The sequence below is a fragment of the Colias philodice genome, chromosome 2, assembly GCF_061535455.1.
Source record: "Colias philodice isolate Cphi_HAF_F1 chromosome 2, ilColPhil1 Martin Lab GWU primary, whole genome shotgun sequence".
Classification (NCBI taxonomy): Eukaryota; Metazoa; Arthropoda; class Insecta; order Lepidoptera; family Pieridae; genus Colias; species Colias philodice.
Window position 1 is genome coordinate 3514743 of NC_143087.1, and position 23954 is coordinate 3538696.

The 23954-nt window shown below is 32.8% G+C and overlaps 2 protein-coding genes across 2 annotated transcripts; one reads left to right on the plus strand and one right to left on the minus strand.

Annotated features, from left to right (window-relative positions):
• The first annotated feature begins 1436 nt into the window (after nucleotides 1-1436).
• On the plus strand, nucleotides 1437-14525 carry LOC149490262 (TATA box-binding protein-like 1). Its single transcript, XM_089702169.1, has 4 exons — nucleotides 1437-1705; nucleotides 3541-4145; nucleotides 12461-12555; nucleotides 13820-14525. Exons 2-4 carry the CDS (start codon nucleotides 3556-3558, stop codon nucleotides 14053-14055), a joined length of 921 nt encoding a protein of 306 aa, XP_089558295.1. The 5' UTR covers nucleotides 1437-1705; nucleotides 3541-3555; the 3' UTR covers nucleotides 14056-14525.
• A 22-nt stretch (nucleotides 14526-14547) lies between these two features.
• LOC149490263 (cytosolic carboxypeptidase 6-like) lies at nucleotides 14548-18515 on the minus strand. Its single transcript, XM_089710103.1, has 12 exons — nucleotides 18458-18515; nucleotides 18076-18338; nucleotides 17906-18000; nucleotides 17585-17801; nucleotides 17305-17476; nucleotides 17161-17228; nucleotides 16922-17080; nucleotides 16754-16845; nucleotides 16407-16621; nucleotides 15826-15973; nucleotides 15286-15464; nucleotides 14548-14964 (listed from the first exon to the last, which is right to left on the minus strand). The coding sequence occupies exons 1-12, from the start codon at nucleotides 18513-18515 to the stop codon at nucleotides 14795-14797; spliced, it is 1836 nt and encodes a 611-aa protein (XP_089566229.1). The 3' UTR covers nucleotides 14548-14794.
• Between the last annotated feature and the right edge of the window lie 5439 nt (nucleotides 18516-23954).

A 23954-nucleotide genomic window follows, 5' to 3' on the forward strand; every position in this document is an offset into this window, starting at 1 on the left:
AAAATATTTATTTAATATGTGTTATAGAAACGAATTACAAAGTTTATAAGTGGTGTGCAGTATTGCAGTGTGAATCCACATAAAAATAATGCTTAAAAATGTGTTAGTAATTAATTCAAGCGAGAAAATAATAAGAAATGATTGTATAAAGTTATCGCGGAGAACCCCGAACCATGTATTCGTGAATTCGCAATTATATTTCTGTTTTGAGTCGATAAAGCATACGTGAAACAATAGAAAATAAACAAAATGCGTATTCTCAACATATTCATAACAACAAATCACATCTGACGTGAGTTCTTTACTTAAGCGTGACGTCACAAGTGTTTTAGTCAAAATGGCCAACTGCAGAATTTCAATGTTTTATTTTATTGATAATCTCATTAATCTTAATGTTTTTAAGATTTCTAAGTCACTATATTTAATTTATTTATTATACATTTTCTCTTAAAAACACTAATACGATCATTTATGGATACTGTCGTCATGCATATTGTATGGGGAGTTGCGTCGTTACGTGCGCGCACTTTCATACTCGAAACAATTAAGCAAAAAAGGTGTAAAACAGGCGGGACACATGTAGATTTTTCGAACTTAACATTTTCAACATTCTTTAAAAACCATTAAAAAACTTTACTATTAACGGTCTTTTATCTCTTGGAGATAAGAAAAAATAAAACTTCTAACGCAATCAAAAGCTATGCTTTCAATTAATGCGAATTTTCTACACTATCAAGGAAATCAAAACTCAGGCGTTTACATTTTACGTCCTTCCCGTGAAAATGCGTGATTTCAAAATAATTTTGTTTTCGGTAACTACATTGCATTTTTTTTAAATATAATAATTATTTTAAACATACATAATTCTCTTTTCCCATGAAAGCCGTGAAGTCTTCGTAAAGTTGAATATGAGGCAGAAGGAGGCAGATGCATTAATTTGGTTTTAGGTTCAAAAAATAATATTTATCTCTAAATTTAGGGAGGGCAAAGCCTAAAATTAAACATTAATAATTATTGTCACTGTTAAAATATAGCCTAAATTTGTACGGAACCCTTGTTGTGCAAGTCGGACTTGGCTGGTTTTTTGTATAATTTACTGTCTGCATTACACATATTATAATCTACTGTAATTAAATTCATTTATTTATAATATTCAATGTATCTCAGCACCAGTGATTTTAATAATTATAGTATTGAAAGATTGAAAGTAAAATTAGAAAAAACTGTGTTTGATTAATATTTAATCTATGTCATTCTGAATTACTCTATGACATTGTAAATTCGTAAATTCCGTAGACAGAGATTTCTCTGTCTACGGTAAATTCGGATAAGTGATGGCAACATTTGTAATTTTACATATTTTTTTATCGTTCACTCTCAGCTCTCTCACTCATTCCTATTATCTTTTCGTATTCCCCGAATGAAGGATACGGATTGATGATTAAAACACTTTTGTTCTCGTTCGAATAGAACATGGCGGTGCTAAGCAGGACGTGCTGAAGCTTAAAATTTTTGCAGTAACGAATTGCAATATTTAATAGCAATATTTACAGGATCAAATACTCGCAGTGTGAGATATCACAAAGAAATATAAGTGTTTTGTTAAATCCTAGGTATTAAGAACTTTTTAACGAAATTGCAATGAAAATTATTACTTCACTGGTGGTGTAAAAATAATTGTGACAAATATAGCACATTATTTCAGGTAATTTATTGTTTTATTAATTATACTTTATGAATTAAATCTAAACTGAACAATATGTCAATGAGCTGTCTTCATAATCGCTAAAGTGCTAAACATCTTTTGTGATAATTTTTTATGGTTTTATGGAGTCAGCAGTTGCATGCATTTGAATTCATTGATGAATGGGATAATAATATTACACTATCAATCCTTAGATTTAAAAGAATCATGTCATATAGGGGGTGGTTATCATTGTTCCTTTGTACTGTTTAATCACGTGTGGTTTAGGTCGTTGTTATGGGGTCAATAACTGCTGACTATTTCGGTATTAATCGTGAAGCAGAGGTCAAAGGAGGTGCAAATTTCTTATTTTTCATGTAATTTTGAAATGATGCGTAGTCATGAGGTGGGTGTAAAGATAGCAATGTTGCATCCATTTCATTGAGAGCATTTCAATTCAGCAGTTTATTACCTGGCGATGTATGGTCGGGTGCGCAGGGTGCGGGGAGGGTTCAAGAGCGCGAGGGGCGGGGGCTTGTCCGGCAGTCAGCTGTGCTAGTGTCATGTTGTCGCGTCGTAATGCGCCGTGGGAAGTGGCCTAAATTATTTCCTCTCTATTGAATTTTCGCGAAATTTAATTCTATAAAGATCAATGACCCATTTTTTATAGCATAAAGTAATTCAAGTCTTATCATTCATTTTTTTTTATTGATTGTTCCTGTCTCAGATGGCATTGATATTGTTTCTTCTCTAATATTTATCTTATCACTTAAAATCAAGTATTGCATTGATTGATGCTTAGGTTTTCATGTAAGTTTCTTTGGTATATATTTTACATCTGCTTTATGCTTTTTTTTAATAATATATTGTAATAATATGTAATTCATCAGGATATTAGGTATCAAAATTAATTTAAAATGCTCCCTCACCCTCATAAGTTATTGAAAAAATATTAAATTCAATTCAACTATACTAAATTATAAGTGTAATATAAAATATTTGAAAAAATCAGTTTGATCTGCATGGTAATTTGTTGTGCATGGTATTTTTTAAATAAGGTGAAAAAGTCACTTCTTCGCATGCATGTATCCTCGTTGTGCTTACACATACAATCTTTCCATAAATAAATGTTTAATTTGTATATGGAAACTATAGTTGGAAAGTGAAAAATCCATAATTATTGCATAACATCAGCAAATGTAATTTTCATTGTTAGAAATGCTTATATTTAGCGTACTTGATTGTTGTGCAATCAAAAAATTCAATAAGTACTCTATGGTTTATAGCTGGAGGCTGCTGATAACCAACCTACTCAAATGCAATACATAATCAACATTTGATTAGAACAAGTTAGTCATTTCCTGTATCAAATTAAAACATTTATTATTAACTTAATATTTTGTTGTTCATAAAATAATTTAAACCAAAGCCAACGAATAATATTTGTTGGCTTTGATATTATTCTGTAAAAAGTTTTGTGCATTATGAAATGTCATTTTGAATTTTTTTTTTATCTTTACACTATAAAATATTAATTAATCAAGTAGGTATGTAGCATAATGCACCATACATGCATCTCTATGATAAATTGCAGCATAATGTTAATATTCAGTTTGGTGCAGAGCCACACCTATTTCCCATATCATAACCATATTTACAGATCATAGGAAATAGATACTTCCCTAGGACTTTAATAGGTCACATCCTTTTTATATCATGTTAAAGTTGGTTATGAAGTACTATCAATTATCTAATTATTACAAATCTTTGATACAATAATATTTTTTCATTTTCCATATTTATTCTTACTTAAATTTCTTCACATAATACTCAATGCAATTATATGTTTTTTTCAGAAAGCCGTGGCGGCCATGGCTACACTCATCCAAGAGAATGGTATTAAAGAGTTGAGACAAGCTACCCATGGTGTAGTAACAAGTCATGGCATGTCCCACACACACACTGTACCTAGTCACATGGTGCCCGACCATGAATACTGTGAAGCGGGCAAGCCAGAGCAGGTCCCCCAGCAGTGCCTCGAAGCCGGGGACGCGAGCGCACAGCAACCTGCCCCACAAGAGGAAGAAGAAGAGACCCCCGAAATAGACATAATGATAAACAATGTTGTGTGTAGTTTTAGTGTTAAGTGCCACCTGAACTTGAGACAGATCGCTTTGAATGGTGTGAATGTGGAATTCCGACGCGAGAACGGTATGGTAACGATGAAATTACGTCGTCCTTACACGACCGCCTCGATCTGGTCGTCGGGTCGCGTGACCTGCACAGGCGCCACGAGCGAGGACCAGGCCAAGATTGCAGCGAGACGATACGCGCGTGCGTTGCAAAAGCTTGGCTTTCAAGTGCGCTTTAGGAACTTCCGTGTAGTCAATGTATTGGGCACGTGTAGGATGCCCTTCGGAATAAGGATTATAGCATTTTCCAAGAAATATAAAGAGGCAGAGTGAGTATTTTATTTTATTTTTTATATGATACATGGGCAAAAATTATTTTACTCATAAATGAAATTTAGAACTTTTATTTATCAATTTATGTATATTTTGGTTGAATTTACTGGATTTGTTTAATTTATATCATAGCAATGATTAGCACACTTATTATAGTCAGGCCAATTTAATAGGCAACATTTAACGTCTATTAATATTTAATGTAATTGAAAAAAGTTAAGCAAATGTGCAGTTCTAACAAAACGAAATAGTATATTATTCTATGTCGTCGTTACTAGGTCACTTTGTTGAATTTTTGTTGAACTGTCAAATGTTGGCTATTAAAATTCGTATAGGAGCTACCAACGTTGACAAGTGAGAATTTTAGTATAGTTGGTTCTTTGATATACTGTTCCTCTTGCTATTTCGGTTAGAGTCCGGGCTGTCTGGCTGGTCGCAGTGGTTGCGTTTAGTAGTGCGCATCGTATCTGCACACGATAATTTCCTTAATTTTAAGTCATTTTTTAACGCGTAATTTTTAATCTTTTGCCTTTAGATAAATCCATCAATCATAATTTTTTTATTGCAAGACGTTTTTTTCGTTGTTAAATAGGTGCCAGACGCAATTTTTAATTTCGTTTTTATAAAAAATTCAAATTATTTTAGAATGTCTGTAAATTTCATATTATGTTCTTCAAACATAATATAATCTAAAATTAATTAGCCAGACGCTAATTCGATTGTTAAGTATTAAAAAATGAGTATAAATAAAAAAAGTAATGAAGCATGCAGCTCATCAGCTAGTGTATTTTAATTATGCGACAGGAAATAATTGCAAGAATACAATATTATTTACACTTGTTTTTATAAATTAAAAAGTTAAAATGAAAAAAAAAACATCAAAGTGAAAAATAAATTAAAGTTACCATACATTAAAAAGAATGGAATAAAAACTATATCAATGAAGGTTAAACAATTACATTGTTAAATTTAAAAAGCCATCTTCATAATCATCATCATCATCATCTTCCCTCTCACTGTCAGAATTATTTATGTTATCGTCTAAGCCGTCTAAGGAATTGTTATTGTTTTCCAATATTCCATTATCTGTAACAAAAAAATAATAATTCATTTATTCAAAGTAAAAAGATTTGTTCGTTATAATACCTATAATAATTTAGTTTTTCTTGATTAATGTTCTATTCAATACTTACTTTGAATAATAACATCTACAACTGTGGAAGGTGATTGCTCTCTTTACTCTTTGTCGCAAAGCCAAAAAGTTGTGTACCTCAAAATGTCATCACAGTGGCAGTTGTTCTAATAAATAAACCTGTTACTTGCTACATTTTATTTATTTATAAATAAAATGTAGTTAAACTTAAACTTTAGTTTATTTTATGTTTCATAATAATAAGTCATTTCTATAAAACAAAGGTACGTTGTGAAATTTTTGTTTTAAATTTAATTATATTTTATGTTTTATTTTTAATATGACTTTCCTTAAGTTTTAAATGCAAAAACTATTTATTTATTTATTTAACTATTTATTTATTTATTTATTTATTTAACTAGTGGATTTTTAAGGTAGAAGTCCTTGGTAATTAATCCAAATAATGAGCCTGATTGTTTAAGTGGTTTAATATTTAGTTTATTTTAAGTTAAATGACAATAACAATAAAAAATAGTAATTAAATATGTTTGTATTACTCTGCCCAAAAAGTGATGGGCAATATGTATAATGCCGGGTCAATTTGATTATTTGAATAATTATTATCAAATTGCACTCTCATATTGGGCATTTTTCATAATGCCCGTGCATTATGTATACTGCCCAATTTATCACTTGGTCCATAACATATATATATTTTAGTATCAGCATCGCATCTGTGCGAAGCCAGGGCGGGTCGCTAGTTGAGTAATAAAAAAAATTGTTTTGTATAGAAGATTGTTGATGTACCCTAATAGTTTATTTTTTAACCTAAGGAATAAAATGTACCAATGGAAGGTACTTGTTCCCACAACACAGGGAATCATTCAATTTCTATAGGAACAATTCAATTTCTATGCATCTTATATTTTCGAAAAAAAAAAGTTATTGTTTATTGTTATTTAATTTTCGCGGCCGACCCTTTCTATCTCTCTTGCACTTTAAACTATCTCTCCATATACACAATCATCAAATTGTTATACTTACCTACTTTCACTACGTTTTTATTTGTACATATTTAATACTTAACAATCGAATTAGCGTCTGGCTAATTAATTTTAGATTATATTATGTTTGAAGAACATAATATGAAATTTACAGACATTCTAAAATAATTTGAATTTTTTATAAAAACGAAATTAAAAATTGCGTCTGGCACCTATTTTACAACGAAAAAAACGTCTTGCAATAAAAAAATTATGATTGATGGATCTATCTAAAGGCAAAAGTTTAAAAATTACGCGTTAAAAAATGACTTTAAATTAAGGATAATTTCCTGTGCAGATAAGATGCGCACTACTGAACGCAACCACTCCGGCCAGCCAGACAGCGCGGACTCTAACCGAAATAGCTAGAGGAACAATATATCAAAAAACCAGCTATACTAAAATGACTTTTTTTTCAACGTTAATAGCTCCCGTACCAAATGGCTCTACTATAGTTCTATACATCTTATGTTGATGTATATGTACAGCATTCTAGAATGCTGCAATCATACTGTAGGACTCATAATGAAGAGGTTACAATTTAAATGATTCTATGCAGCTATTTATCTAAAGCTTATTATATAAAAGGTTTTTGTCATTTCATTATACATTTAGTTTAAATATAATAGGATATGTATGGCAGAAATATCATAAATGATTATAGGCTGTCCACAAGGCTGTCATTCCAATCTGTACTTTGGTTTTAAGTTTTTTACCTTTTATGTAACAATTTCGTTCAAATAATAAACTGTAGTATATGAATACAGGGCCAGTCCTAATGACCACATCACACAAAAGGTGTGAACTATTAGCATGCCTATAATATCTAAATAACACAGAATTTTACTCGTACACATTTTACTTATTTTTAGTAGTTTTTCCTCTGATGTCTATTTTTATAAAGCTACTAGCGGTGCCGCGGTTTTACCTGCATTGATCTGCTCTTGTTAGTCTTAGCGTGATGATATATATAGCCTATATATAGCCTTCCTTGATAAATGGGATCGAAATAATTTTTCAAATTAGACCAGTAGTTCCTGAGATTAGTGCGTTCAAACAAACAAACTCTTCAGCTTTATAATATTAAGTATAGATTTTGAAAAATTCTTTTCCTAATTGCTGAAATTAAATTTAATAAGCATAGGGATGTAATGAAGTAAAATAAATGCAGTAATTTGATAAAAATCATTTGGGCTGATGCATTTTGGTGAAAATTGTATATTTTTCTATTTCCTCATCTTCCTTAATCATCTTTGTACCTACTATATATGCATTGCAAATCTAAATATTTTTTTCATAAAGTATAATATAATTACCACTGTACCTTTTTTGATAGTGCTTGTTATTTTTGAGAAAAATGATGAATGGATATTTTATTATATAGGTACATATTATGTGTAAAAACTAAATGTATGGAGAAACAATGTTTTTCTAAATACTTACCATGTTAATTTCTACTTATGAAAGCAATTTTGTTAAGAAAATCTTGAAGCTTTACTTATTTACTTTTTAACATTTTTCATACAACAAATTAATATGTTTTTAATTATTAATTTCCATGTTTTTTTATGTATCTAGATCTAGAAGTTAGAACAACAAATTTTCTCGAAAAATTATTATGAAAAAGATTTTACACATAAGGTGAAAAAAGGCAATAACAAACGAATTACATGTTCAGTTGTGTTCATTAATTGTTGTACTTCTGCATTAATTGATGTAAAAACTGCCCATTGCTTGAGATGACAAATTTTATGAACTTGCTCACACTTCACATTATGCATACAGATGTTTTGCAGATCAAATAATGTTCGTAATAATTATTTAAACATAAGTTTTGTCTCAATGACCTTTAATGAACCTGTAAAAGTATAACATTTAAATTATAATTTTTTACTGAAACAAAGTTGGGGCGTTGTCATAAAAGAAGTTTTTTAAATTAATTTCTAAAACAAAATATGTATAGGCATTTATATTCTAAAACAAACAAATGTTTGTTAAGACTAGGGTTAAGAATACCATTATTACAATAACTGAAAATGTGCACTACTTGCAATAACATACTTTATATTACACATAGTAGGTATGTATGTACAATTTTAAGCATGGATCGATATTTCGATAAATTACATTCCGCAATACAAGAAAACCACGTTTACCAATAGAGAATGTTTTATTTGAATGCGAGAGGACGTCAACGCCCCTATACGGGAAGCAAAAAGGGTCAATCAAAGGGAGACAGGAAAAGGGAGCAGGGTGTGCTACAGACTAACAAGCTTGACTTGAAAATTATAAATAGAATCACATTTATATTTACTCTGCTATTTCAATTAGGTCAATGCTTCAGCCTTGAAGACGTAACTGACATGGCGATTGGTTAAATTTTGCGTAATTTTAGATCATACTAATGTCATTATTTTAGATTATACCGTGTACAACTGTAAAACATTAAATTAAGTTACAAAAAAATGAAAGGGCCAGGTTAATGAGCCCTACGAGCTTTACTTCCTGTAAACTCGTATAAAAAATATACCACCTGCGAAGTTCTGTAGGTACGCACCGGCGATTACACACCAACGCGACGGCTGTCACGTTTTTTCTTCATTCAACGTGATCTTAGCAAAGAATTTTGATTGTGTACTTTTCTCGTACAAAATGAACTATTTACCGAATTCAATTATCAGCTACTAGAAAAAAATACAACCATTTATTTTTATTGTTGGTTTACGATATTATTTAATGGTTTTGTTGATAAGAAGCTGCACAAAATTAATTGTTTCGCCTGATTCAAATATTGTACTGTTTGCATTGAGTTACTATGTACTACTAATATCTCAATGACCGTGTTTCATTTTTATCACTTTTCATAACCAGATGCTGTTAAATACACCTACACGGTGTAGTTAACAGCATCTGCAACCTTTTTTGTTTAAAATGGAACAAACAGGTGTTTGAAATGACCCAATTCAGGAAAAAATGGTTATATTGACAGAAGGTGCTTGTCAATATAACTATGTACATGTATTTTTGAAATTATATGAAGGATTATATAATATACGTTTTCATATTTAAGAATAGCATAACGCAACGTCAAGCGTAAAGCCTTCCTCGAAAAATGGGCTATCCAACACCGAAAGAATTTTTCAAATCGGGCCAGTAGTTCCTGAGATTAGCGCGTTCAAACAAACAAACTCTTCAGATTTTAATATAAGTGTAGATATGGAAAAGCAATAAATGTTGTAAAAATTATCGAGAGTAGAAATAAGCAAAAACAAAAATGTAATAGTTAAAAAATCTATTAGTTTTTCTCTAATTAAGTTTTATTAGAATCCGTGCAATTTGTCCGTTATCCAGCCGTAAAAACTTAAATCTCAATTGCTATTTAAAACCGTTTCGAATAGTTGAAATTTTAAAAATTAATATATAACATTGATCATTTTCGTATTTATCTACATAAAGTAACAGTATGTGCAATAAGTCATTTTTTTACCTAAGTTTTGCAGCGGACTAAAAGATTAATTTTAATTCAAGTATATTTTTAATGTTTATGTTTACAACAAAATCCCGGAAGCAAATCTAAAACGTTGTAAAAATCTGATTTAGAAGTTCGAATCGTCGACCGACCCGAGCTCACCGATCGGCTGGACCCACTAGCACTGCGACCGCGACGTGATGTTGCATCACTGTGCGTATTTTATAGAATATACAATGGAGAGTGTTCTGAGGAACTATTTGAGTTGATACCAGCTGCGCAATTCCATAACCGCACTGCGCGACACAAACTAAAATACCATCCTCACCACCTGGATGCGTGGCGCTCGTCTACAGTGCGATTCACGAGACACTTTCTGCCGAGAACTACGCTATTGTGGAACAAGCTACTTATCTCGGTGTTTCCTAACTTATAATGACATGGGCACGTTCAAGAAGAAAGCGTATAAATTCCTGAAAGGCCAACAAATCGCTCGTAAAGTTTCCGACAATGCGAAACCTCATGGGCGGCGACGAGCTTCCAGAAAGTGACTCGCGTGCTCTTTTGTTGGTGATTACATAAAAAAAAAAGTTCTGTAGATCAGATTCAGATTGAAAAAAAAATGCGTCAGAATATTAAAATTATTTCTCAAATTTTTCTCTTTTCTCAAGTTTAAAAAAATATTCGTATGGCAAAACGGGACAGCGATAAAGAAAACACGTTTGATATTTTATGAACTAGGTAATTAATTGATTGCTTTTAATTTTCAAGTGTCAATAGGCTAATGGATCTAAATCAATTTAAATTTGGCTATGTGAGTCAAAATTATGTATATAATCTGGCGAGTAGGTTTTTTTTTTAAACTTTTTTTATTTAGGGATTTTTGTCCTAAAGGACGATGACAATCCCGATGGGATTGTCATCGTCCTTGTACACATATTTGACATACCTTGTACACATATTTGACACAAACTATATTAACTATATTTTAAATTTAAAGTTGAATAGCATTCTAGCTGCATCAGAGGTTTATTATTTATTTATAACTAAATATAATATTTTGTATATACAGTAATTAATTAATTATATTAGCGTCCAATATTCGTATCGGGTATGTAACAATATCACTTTCGACATATGAACCCGTGTTTATCATCTCGCATTGTATATTTTGAAATTAAGATTGCCTTTAAAAATTCAGTGTATAAAGGAAGTAAGATAAATGTGTTCTACATAACAATGGGGTCGAAAATACAGGAAGAGGCTTCTTCGTTGCAATTTGCAGCTAACAATATTATATTCAAATGCAAAATAAACCATTGTATTCTATTATGTCATAGATATGTAGGCATATCAAGATAATCAAGAACAGGCTATACAAAAAATAAACATAACACGTGTAAGATGATATTGTCCTTGTGGGAAGTCAATATATAGACGGAGTTTAAACTCTTATATAATATTTGAAAATTTTATATAATATGTAATATGAAAGATGGCTTAATATGTCTTCGTAACTCTGTAACCTCATAGCATAGGGAAATACATATTTATGAGCAATTATTCAAAAAGCGCTATCCATAGATTTGACAGTTAAAAAATACAATTTTTGCTTTCTAATTTTCGAAGTTAACTTATCATTATCATCTATATTATGAATATGGGAATATAATATTAAGCTCATCGCTATAGAGCGGATGCAGTGAACAACTCTAAGGGTGAAAGTGCGTTCGCCAAGAATGTCTTCACCGTGCCTTTGGAGATCATTTCGTAGGTCATATACTAAGACGGTTCTATATTTAAATCGCTATTAATAGAAAAATATTTAAAGATATTTGTAAAAACATTTGGTCCTCGTGTACGTTTAATCATGTCACGCGTTGCCGTTAAGTTTACATTGAAAATTTTATATCAAATCATAATATGACTGTGTTTACATTACAAATGAGAAGGAGTTATTTGAAAATGGATTGCATTCAATCCGAAGCGCTTCGCCTTCGATTAATTTCCGTGAAAACAGTGATATTTCTAAAGTTCACTATCAATGTCATGGCAAATATAAAACAACAGAGTATCAACGATTATCTAAATTAACATTAATTTATTAATATTAATTAAACTCAGTATCTCAGGGAATTATTGCAGACTCGAAATCCGTTCTCCATTTTGTTATTTGGTCCTAGGTCAATCTCATAAATCGTAAGCATATGTTTTGTTGCTTACTCGAAACTTTGCGCTTCGTCATTCAGAAACAACTTTCGCGGCAAACACCTTTCGCCCGTGGTATACACCATACGCGACACATGATACGATTTTATTGAATAAAATCAAGAGGACTTTGATTCTAGGTCAAATTTAATTTTTGCGAAAAGCATTGACACACAATATTGTTGTCTGTATGTAAAGTACAATATTTTCTCAATGTCTCTCTGCTGATATCTCATATCTGATTGTCAGAGGTGAAAGAGTGATACATGAGATTAGCCCGGGCTCAAATAATCACTGTAAAATGTATATTTAGAAACACATCTGGCCCGCGTAACATCGATTTTGAATTTCAAATAAGATAAGCAATGACAAAGAGCTAAACCACGTTTTTAAATGAACACACACAAAAGCATTGTTATTCAGATGGCTTTGAATAATGTGATGTTTGTCTCGTTTCAGCTACGAACCAGAGCTTCACCCCGGCGTTACGTATAAGCTGTATAATCCTAAGGCCACACTCAAGATATTTTCTACGGGTGGTGTCACAATTACAGGTAACTAGTGATTCTAGAATATTTTTATCACTAATGATGAAGATAGCCTAGCTGTTCGCCCTGGTTCTGTCCGAGTGGACATTCTATTTTTTTATTTTTCTCAATATTTAAAGAACATTATAATATTACCTAATACAAAATGAACAAATGTTCGCTGCAAGCCAAAAAATCCTTAAAATTCTTACAGCGATTCTCGGCGTATCCGTGGTGTTACAATAACAACTTTTTTTAATAGAATTAAACATCATAAAAATAATATCTATGTACATATTTAAAAATTCTATTCCATCTATGTGCCATTCATCAAAAGCCGTTAGATCGATTTGCGTCATTGCCCAAAAAATCGCAACGTTAATTTCACATTTGTTATATTAGTAGGATTACATGGTATTTCTTTATAAATTTTAATATTATAACAATATAAGGTGCAATCGTATTATTATTAAACTCGTATAGAACCTATGGAATCTGTAGAATGATTAAAATTTATAAAAAAATATTTTTAACCAAATTGCATAATATGTAACTATGTACAATTTTAAAGTGATGCAAATTGAATTAAATATCTTTCAATATTCAAATATCTAAGCTATTTGTATCGGAATTTGTTCTTGAACTATATAACTTATAAATTTATAATTTGCTTGAATATTGTTAGTAAATCATTGTTAGAATTTATGTATCATTTTAGTATAGATAATTTCAGTAAAATAATTATTATAAAATTAAAACAATAAACGACTTAGATCACGTCAAAACAAAACGTTCGTAAGTACAAAAGGGAAGGCATAAGCAGGTAAAGAAATAATCAGTTATTTTTAGAAAGCCCACATTGTTATGCATACTTAAGTATTAACAAAACATTCTATTGAATGCAGAGCTTGAAAACATTATTTTATGGATAATATTTTAAATTGTTATTTTAGGAAGCTACATTTTTCCTAACCTAACCTGCCGTAAATATTTCAAAAAAAAAAATTTATAATTACCTACCGGATCGCCCGAATCAAAATAATTAATACTATTTATCGGCATAATTGTCGGTGTACTACAATGTACTACAATGTATCTCTTTGAGAGTCCTAAAATTCTTTCCATTCACACAAAGTGGCTACAACGGCCTTGGACTCGGCCTAATATGTATTGTGATTTTCTAGAAGTAGTTCAGGCAATTTTCGACTTCTCCCTATAACGTGTTGTAAATAAACTTGAATTTTAACAATTATTCGAATGTGTGATAACCGGAAGATGTAATCGTTCGCAGCCCGGAGCGTGAGCGACGTGCAGTCGGCGGTGGAGCGCATCTTCCCGCTGGTGTACGAGTTCCGCAAGCCGCGCACGGCGGCGGACGAGGAGCTGCTGCGGCAGAAGCGCGCGGCGCGCAACCGGCCCGCGCTGGCCGCGCTCGCGCCCGCCGTGCAGCCGCAGCGCCAGAAGGTCAAGGACGAGTTCCTGCTCGTCACGATGTCGGACGACGAGGACAACGACGCCTGGGAGTGACGCCCCCCACCCCTCCCCACCCCGCCACCCGCGCCGACCCTCCCCCCGGACACTAGTTTGGCATCGAGCGATACCTGTCGGTTGTCAGTGCGATCGCGTGTGAATTGTCGGCGAGCTCCTATCGGTTCATGCCAAAGATATTTATTAGAGGAGGTGCTTGCGCTTGTCGATTGAGCGCCTCGCGGCGACTCGCGCTTCTCTTCGGTTCCCCGCGATGACCGTCGCGTTCTCCTATCGCGTGATCCGTTTGCGAAACCAAATTATCGTTAATAATAAGCGTTGAGAATAAATCTCGATATCGATACTCAGTCTTGTTTTCATTTGCAGTTATGATTGATGATTTGTAGTGATAATAGTGTTCACAATAATTGTTCTTAAGAAAGTGATGACTGAATGATTACTTAGATATTAGTGATTGTAAATACGAAGCTTAGACATTATACGTTTCAATAAAACTACCTCGTTTTATTTTGGTATCTGTTTTTATTATTGAGTATAGGTTGAGACAAAATTTAATAATAGCAAAATCACTAACCATACATACGAGTATACAATTCGACAATCACATATCCATCTTACATTACTTCATACATTTAGAGGGTAACATTGAGATACAATTCAAAAAGTTGTAGAGATTAAAAGTAAGATTTTATTAATGTTGAGAAAGATAACTTTTTTATTAACTTTGTTATAATTGTAGATTTAAATTACGAATAAAATGAGTAGTTATTGTAATATTTCACGAGTCAGATTCATGAGTATCATATTCATCGCTGGTGAAGCGAGGGTGTGTGGGTCGCGGTATCCGAGCTAGTTTGGGGCGGTTCTTGTATGGGGCATTCAGAGTAGGTGTACGAATATAGGCGCTGAAATCCACTACCGCTAGCCTTGGTGTCCGCACAGCTGTTCCTAAAGGCGAAAGAAATGGCTATATTTAAAATATCTGTAGAGCTTATATTTATGCAGTATATAGACCGTACATAATTTAATATTCTTTGCCGCGAAACGCAACTACATAATATAGTAAGCGCCTCATTACATTTAGATCACTCAAATTAAAAAAAAATCTTAATAATGATTAAATAGCAGCAAAAACAAATTAAATACGGATTTATTAATTTCTCGGTACGATTCTGTAAAATGATATAACTTGAAAATGGCTTTAGCTATTACTATTATCTAAATTTCCAGGTATGGTTCCCTAAAATGTGTAATTTGAAAAAAAAATACCTTTAATAATAGGTAAAGCATCATTCTCAACGGGCACAGTCTTTGGTCTTGTACGTAGAGCAGCGTAACGGGCCGTTCTCGGTGGCAAAGCGCGTAACAGGGGAGGTGATGCTACCGGCAGTGGAGGTGATAGCACCCGCGCAGCAAGCACCCTTCGCTCGGGGGATGAACTGGGAGACCTGTACGAAAGAAATTTAATTTATTAGTTGCTTACTAGGTATTAGAATAAAGATGTATAGATTTGTCGCGATTCCAGTATCGCGCAATGAATTATTATATTCAACTTTACAATAAAGATACGGCTGACGTCCAACGCATCCATATCTACGGTCCCCTTGTCTCTAGAAATACTCACTCCTACGGGAATGGATGAGATTATTGCCTTTTTAAACTTTTCACTTGATATTCATTTATTCAACAGTCAACTAGACTTCGAGACAACATCGTTGTTAAATATTCCTTTAGTAGTTTTGTAGATGTTTTAAAACAATAGCCAAGGTAAATTTATCACATCAAGTTACGGCCGCGCTAAATATGTACCTTTGTCGATCATATACTGGTCGCCTCCGCCTGCGCCTGCCACGAACCTCTTTCTTCTTGGAAGGCGCGCCAACACGCGGTGGAATGACTCCTATGTGACGATAATAGTCACAGAGGGCTTTCGCTAATGATCTGCCTATTTTTGCATCTATTCGTTTGATAAGGATGACATATAAATTAGAAAAATACTAGCGGTCCGCCCCGGCTTCGCCCGTGGTACATATGAAAAATAGATGTTGGCCGATTCTCAGACTTACCCGATATGCACAGAAAATTTCATGAGAATCGGTCCACCCGTTTCGGAGGAGTATGCAGACTAACATTGTGACACGAGAATTTTATATATAAGATATTACATACCTATAAATATCTAAAGCTTCGTTTGTATCGCAACATTATTTTAGCGGTTCGCCCCGGCTGCGCCCATGGTGCATATTATATAGCACAATGGAATCAGTATATCCAACGGTAAAGTAATCGGTTCAGTAGTTTGTTTAGACGATTAACGTATCCGAACAAACTATTCAACTATGTATTGTAGTATTGATACCAAGTTCTTATGTAATGTCAATAAAGGATACAAGCATCTTCCGTGTAATGTATGTAAGGTCCTCTAGAGTTAAGTCTTCTGCCGCCCAAGGAGGCTAATACCGAGTACGCGTCGACCGCACCCACGGGCAGCGCGCGACGGGCACTGCCCGCTAGCAACGCGTCCGCGTTGTAAATACAGGAGCCCGTCTGCCACGCTTCTACCCGCATCGCTAGGAATTTTGGCAGTACTGCGTGACGCTCAAATCTGAATAAAAATGTTTTTTTTAATAGGTATTGTAACTTGTTTTGTTTATGTTTTTAAGTCCTGGTTATTTTTTTAATTTCTGGAGTATATCGTATGCTTAGTTTTTGCGTAACGACAACAGAATAATCATACCTGTATACATCGTCATACGAATTCCCTCGTACAAAAACTCCCTCATGAATGATGTCAGAATGTAGATCTATGATGAAATCTAATTGTAGAGTCTAGAAAAATAATGATTCAATTAAATATTGCCTTAAAGTATTCAATGTTTATGTCTTTAGCAGTAATTGCTCATACTTTTTCTGCAGTGATTTTCTTGACGAGCTCGTTAATGGCTATTAATGCGGGATGGGCAAAGCTTGTAGCTCTGTTCCAGCAACGGTTGAGGTCTGATCCCAATAGATCAGATCGATGGTTCCCAAGGAACACACCGTCTGGATTTACCATTGGAACAACCTGGAAGTGGAAGATTATTAGAATATATTTCATTGGAATTATATATTTGAGTGCACAAACCCACAATTATCTTTCTATACCTGAATGACGATATTATTTCGTAAAGCTTGAGCCTTTTCCGACGAACTTACAAGGAAATCCAGGAAACCTGCAACGTAAACATAATATCAAATTGAAAATTAATTAAAAAAAAAAAACAAATTTTAGAATGGTTAAAAACAAACCTTGACATATGTAAGAAGCCGGAGAATCTCCACCATGTGTTCGGGCCAATATGAGCACCACACGTTTCTTTGAGTCGACTTTACCTTTTATGAAATCTTCTTTATGTTCTTGACCTAAAGATTCTTTGGGACAAAAGTCACCTATAGTTATAAGGTCGATTCGCCGCTTTTGCTACAAGAAATTTAAAATTATCGGGGATTATTTGTGCTTACAAAAAAGTAATAATACTTGAAATTTATTCATGCAGTAAATGTTAAAGTATTTTATGCATTATTCTACCGTAGTTTGTGCAATTGATTCTCTTTTTGCAAATCTTTCCGCTTTATTTTCCCAGATACTCAAATGTTTCTGTAACTTTGAATAAGAATAAGGGTAACCAGCTGAAAATTGATACACATCTTCCTCTCGGTCAAATCCGAACGCTAAGGTCAATATTTTTCGACCTCGATGAACAATTGAACGATGGTAGAAAATTAAACGTCTCGGAATACGCTGCCTAAAGAAAAAAACAAAAATACAACACGATAAATCATTTTCTAAATTATATTAATATATAATTGAACGAAGTAAGTACACGTGTATATTGAAAATTATGTTTACCATTTTGTTCTTGATGTGGACCGCACTAATGGTGTCATATCGCTATTGTAAAGCGTAAACTCTTGGCCCAAGTTGACCAAGTTAAATATGACTCGCTGTAATTTAATAAATTCAATACATTTAATTGATAAAAATAGTTATAAATGAGCAAATATGTATTTAATTGCTACCTGATCCTGCTTAACATTTTCCACTGTAAAATTGAACCAAAACCGCGATCGAGGCCGACATGTATCTGGTCTTATGAATAAGTCGTACTCCAGCTCCGTGATGTGATCAGCTCTGCCTAAGTTGCCGCACTCAAACGCTGCGTCGAAGCACAAATGCCCACGTTTTGCCTTACCACTATGTCCAGGTGGACGGACAATCAATCTATTGAGATTACCGAGCCCTCCTTCTCCATCACTTTCTTCGCTGTCTGTAATAGTTGGAATAATTTCGATTTTTTATGACCGTTTTACATGATCTGACTAAAATTGGAACCTGTTGTTTTTGCTACTTGCTTTCTGTTAGGCTTGCTTACTTTTGGAAGGACCATAAGAAAAGACATACCGTCCGGACCTTTTCGATAAATAGTCGCGTGTTCCAGATCATCAACTAACGCATGCATATTAAATGTATCAAACTAGTGTAATCGAACACGACTTAAATAAAGTTGCGCGCAACACTCAGGATACGAGTAAAGTGGATAGTGCGAAGCTTTGATGGTTTCACGATAAATGCACTATATTTATATATAGTTCCATACAAGCTTACCCACACACTTATATAGGAAAATCGTTTACCTAACACGCTAGTGCAATCGTTTTATTTGATCGTCAATTGAAACTTTACACGAAACCAAGTAGTAGGTATCCGTTTAGAAAGTAAATTGACCCATAAATGGATTCTTAAGCTCTAAAGTCTTTCAAATTGTCGAAAATATAATTTAAATTGGACCAAACGGAGGCGGGAGGTTCCAAATAAAAAAAATGTTAAGTAATTAATTGGTCCACTCAGTCGAAAGTTCCGGGGCATGAACCCAAAAAAAAGACGGGTTGCACTCCGGGAGTGCCGGCAGAAGTGAAAACTTGATTATTAACGTTGAGCATGTTTGATATTTTGGAATGGTATCCGTCTTACGCTTTTTCGATCAGGTCACGTGTCCTGACGCGAGTTTAAGATTTTATACCCATTACAGAAAAAGTGCTCAACGCCGCTAATGAAGTTTTCACTTCAAAAAACCTCCTTTATTTTGAGTTACGATTTAACTTGTATCAATTCCAATACATCTCAACATGATCTCAACCCATTTTTTAAAAGACTAACGTGTAGGGTAGGTATCTATTGACATGTCGATTGTTGATATTCATTGAAAAGATTATACGGACAGATAGTAAATATACAATACAATCCAAAGAATTTGAAGTAAACAAAAATAGTAGACATTGATGATGGATTGCTGATTATTGTAAGCAGATTATTTAACTACGTGTGTTGATACGTTACAATCTTAGTTACGATAAAGATTATCTGATTTAATTATTTATCAGTGATTCATTCGTTTGTCAATGGAATATGAATATCTGTTGAATATCTATGTTTACCTATAAATTATAATACATAACAAATTGCAAATAGAGAATTGCTTCTGCAATTTTATAGGTAGTCTTGGAGTCACAAAAGAACCGACAAGCTCAACGTATTAGCAAGTTGAAGTCGCAGTGGGCTGATCACATAACCGATGGAACCCAAATGGGAAACCGTTGGGGCAGAAAATGGATGGAGACTACGTACAGGATTCTGCAGCGTAGAGCGACACAGATTCAAGGTGGCAGAAAAGAAAATCTACGACCGTAGAGATCTTGCGGATCAGACACAGGGATCAGACGATCCGACATTTTGGGGACAAGAGACGTTCGACATAGATGTTCTATTATTTTTTATATTTTGAATATTTAATCATTATTCAGGTAGTTAAATTATAAGCAATATTACCTATACTATTTAATTCATATATATTCATTTTAATTTACTATGGATAAGACGAGGCCGGGTTTTCTAGTTAATAATTTATTTTGTAATTAAATTAAAATATGTAAGGTCACAATTTGTGCTAGATATTTAATAATGCGCATGAAAGGTACATGAAAACATCTGCAACTGTTGCCTACGTTTTGTAATAACCAAGTAATAAGTAATAACTATGATAACACGCGGTTGTTTTTTTACTTTAAATTTCGCGATTGAAAAATGTCATTGTATAATAAAAATAAAATCAAGCCATGATAGTTGGTCTCTCCGTTTATCGACCATATTTTTTAAAACACTTGCATAAAATGTTCTGTAATACTTACCAGACATTTTACATGAATTCCTGAAAAAAAATGAAAATTTTCGTACCTCATTAATTTGTATCTACCACATTTCCTATATTGTTTTGTACAATGAAGTGTTATAAATAAATAAATATAAATAAATAAATTCCATCATCGATACATTATTCTTTATTATCACATGCTTTCCACGATCTTACTCCCTTACTCCTACGTACGTATCTTCTACGTATAATAATTTTACATTGTCAAGATGAACAGCTATGAGTTATATTTTTCTTAAATGTCCAGTTTGTCTCCGCAACTGGTTGCCATGATACGCGACACTGCGATATTTCTTTCATAATAAAAACAAAATCTAACTTATTTAATAAATGCAAGAAAACGTTGCTAAGTAACTTCCGGTAGCGTTAGTAAAATTATTAATTTCCAAGCTGATGTTACAGAGTTTGTTTAATCAATATGACGCAGCCTAGTTACTGAAATTAATAGATAACAATTATTATTTATCGAATTCAGTAGGTACTAGAATTAATAAACAACACAACATAATTTAAATAGATTAATAGGTATCTACTACCTATAACCTACGGCTATATCATAATTCATAAGTAGGTGTATTAATTATTTTAACTAACTGATAGGAACAATTTGTTTGATTGTTCATTTGCCTGAGCTAATATGTACCTAATTCAAATTGAAAAAAAAAATTGTTGGAAAGTCCACATACCAAGTGGGGCATCTGACATTATATGCTACGCACACAAAAATACTATAGAAAAGTAATTTATCGAAGTGTGGATACTGAATACTAATTTTTAAGATAATTTTTTGGCATGAAGGCTAGACAGATCATTAGTAAAACTGTTATCTAATTAAATTAGTTCAAATTAAATAGTATTATTATTTAAGAAAGTCGTTTAATATTTAGGTGAGTCGATTAAACGAAGGCCAAACAATTATTTTATCCACGTCTATCGACATAATCGACCTCATAAGACATATTATACCTTTTTATAGGCCCTATATCTGCAAATCTTCATAGGCTGTGGTGGTCATTTACCATGGTTAACCACCAGATCGGATACTCGCTCTGAGGATTTGGAATTGGAATAATTGGAATAATTTGGAATTGGAATAAAATCGTTGCTGTTTTTCTATTGGTTAACTTCAAACAGGAAACAGTCAAAATAATGATAATTTAATGCTTGGATTTATGTATAGCTTATTAGTAAATGCCCAACAGACTGCAGATTCATAAAATATACCTAGTTCCAAAATATCTAAAAGTATATTTAAAAAAAAATATGTAGAAAAGTAAGGCAAATTGCACATGTTTATCATACCATGCCATAAGTTTAAAAATATGATAAGTTACTTACTCCATATCGTGTGAGATTAAACAAGTCGTGCACATGTAACAATGAGAAGGTATTATTATAAAGCATAAAATCTAGAAAATAACAAAACAAATATTTACATAGAAACAAATGGTTCAACGTCACTGTTGTAAGAGTATGTGCTCAATGTCCTATAAAAAAACAGATAATCATATTATTTAACAATTATTATGGTTACGAATTGCAGTTGACACTTTTACAAATTAAGAATGTCGGTTACGGTTAATGTTATTTTCATAAAAAAAATATTATGTAAGTATCTCTATAAAGCCAATATAGACAAAATAAAGCCGAAAATGGACCATCAGGCGAAATAATTCGTGTAGTTTGGAAAAATCACTACAGTTTTTCTATGGTTATTCCTTGACATGTTCAGATCTTGACCAGATGATCATATTGAAAGTTCTCAAGGGAGGGTGAGCTAAGTAAGTGTATAGGGGGAAAAATTATTAATATTTTTTCCGAAAATATGTAACATTAGTTCAGGATCCATCGCCCATTTTTGCACTTGATTACTATCAAGCTAATTTTCCGTGAGTAGCTTTATTTTGATGAAACGCCCAATAATTTCCTGTACGAAACTCTCGATTGTGGTAGCTCTTACAGACACAAAAAGTAACACACAAGTAACACTTACAAGGATAAAATGTTTTGATTTCATGGTTCTCAAATATTTATTACTAACTGAATTTTTTTTGTTCATTCTCAAGATAATTATCTAAAATTCGAAAAAATACTTGTCCTACAAAATCTATGGTTTGATCAAAGAGTGCCCTTTTTCCAATGTGTATCGATAACGAGGTCATCGTAAATGATTACTAACCAGCTGATTTTTTTGTTTTCACTTAGTTAATATTTATATAATTCAACAGACATATTGTCCTACAAATTGCGTAATAAATATATGAGAACCATCAAATCAACACATTTTATCCTTGTTACCTCTGTTAGCTACCACAATCGAGAGTTTCGTACAGGAAATTATTGGGCGTCTTATCAAAATAAAGCTACTCACGGAAAATTAGCTTGATAGTAATCACGTGCAAAAATGGGCGAAGGATCCTGCCCCCCTAGACAAGTGGCTTTCTATTAGCGTAAAGTTTAATACTTTTAATAGAATAGATTATGAATGTATGAGATTGACGTAAGCTGGAGATACGTGGAGATACGTTTATCTCCAGCTTACGTCAATCTCATACATTCATAATCTATTCTATTAAACATTACGCTAATAGAAAGCCACTTGTCTAGGGGCTCAGAGCCCCTGGACTACATGTAAATGGAGATTTAAAATTTGTACATTAACTTACGCATGTACATTTGAATAGATAAGGAAATTTACAATTTAATTTTATATTATAAGATTTGATACACTTTCATAGCAAATAGCGATGCGTATACATTATACCCGATTCGGTTTAAAAATATATTATATTATATTTTACGTTTAAAAAAGGACTTCTACTTAAATTAAACTAATTCATTATCAGACAAAGAGATGACACCAAAGTAACAAAGACTATCAAAATGTGTGTTTTTTATTGTTATTTTACAAAGAAATCTATAGATTGAATTTATATTTTTGGTTTTATGGCATTCAAATGCTTTATAAATATAAATTTATAAAGAATAGAAAAAATTCGATCACGAGGCGGGACTCGAACCCGCATCCTTTCGCGCCATTCCGGGGCGGATGCCTGACCAACTCAGCCACTCGTGACCCGCCAGAGCAATCGAATTTTTTTTTTCTATTCTTTATAAATTTATAAATCTATAGATATTTTATAGAATTGAGAATGAAGATTTGATAGACGATTAATTATCTTCTATATATTCATGTAACTGAATTCAAATAGTTTCATTGGATGCGGTAAAAACTCAAAACATTTCAGGTGTTGATTATGCAATTTGGTGTTCCTCTTTTGGAATTTTTTCAAAATTTAATCAAGTATTTTTTATCCTTTATTTGCAATTGATTAATTATCGTCGAATATAATTATTATTATCTGCGTCAGTTTAAATGTAAGCATTACAACGAGTTTCTTAAGAATTAAAACTAAATAAAAATATTTGTAGGTATCTTCTGTGTTAAACTTGATTGTCTTATTCTTGGGAATCACATCTCCAATCACACTCCTATTAATTCTAAGGCTGAAGACTGAAATGTGTAAGAGGTATGCCTTGTGGAGTATGGGGCAGATTCATTCTCTATTTGTTCCAGGATAAGCGTCCTGGGTCCCAACCTAGACTTCTTTTTTGTTATTTTACACCAGGATCGAACCACGGACCCTTTTCTTCTACATTCACGCTTGACTTGACTTTTTATTTTTTTAT

Bases quoted from the DNA above. Each gene is read 5' to 3' on its own strand.
- LOC149490262 (XM_089702169.1), top strand. From the start codon at position 3,556: ATGGCTACACTCATCCAAGAGAATGGTATTAAAGAGTTGAGACAAGCT. The intron at 4,146-12,460 runs GTGAGTATTTTA...GTCTCGTTTCAG, and splicing joins AAGAAATATAAAGAGGCAGA to CTACGAACCAGAGCTTCACC. The intron at 12,556-13,819 runs GTAACTAGTGAT...AATCGTTCGCAG, and splicing joins GGGTGGTGTCACAATTACAG to CCCGGAGCGTGAGCGACGTG.
- LOC149490263 (XM_089710103.1), bottom strand. From the start codon at position 18,515: ATGCATGCGTTAGTTGATGATCTGGAACACGCGACTATTTATCGAAAA. The intron at 18,001-18,075 runs GTAGCAATTAAA...ATTAAATTACAG, and splicing joins AAAATGTTAAGCAGGATCAG to CGAGTCATATTTAACTTGGT. The intron at 14,965-15,285 runs GTATTTTTTTTT...TTTCGCCTTTAG, and splicing joins TGCTTTACCTATTATTAAAG to GAACAGCTGTGCGGACACCA.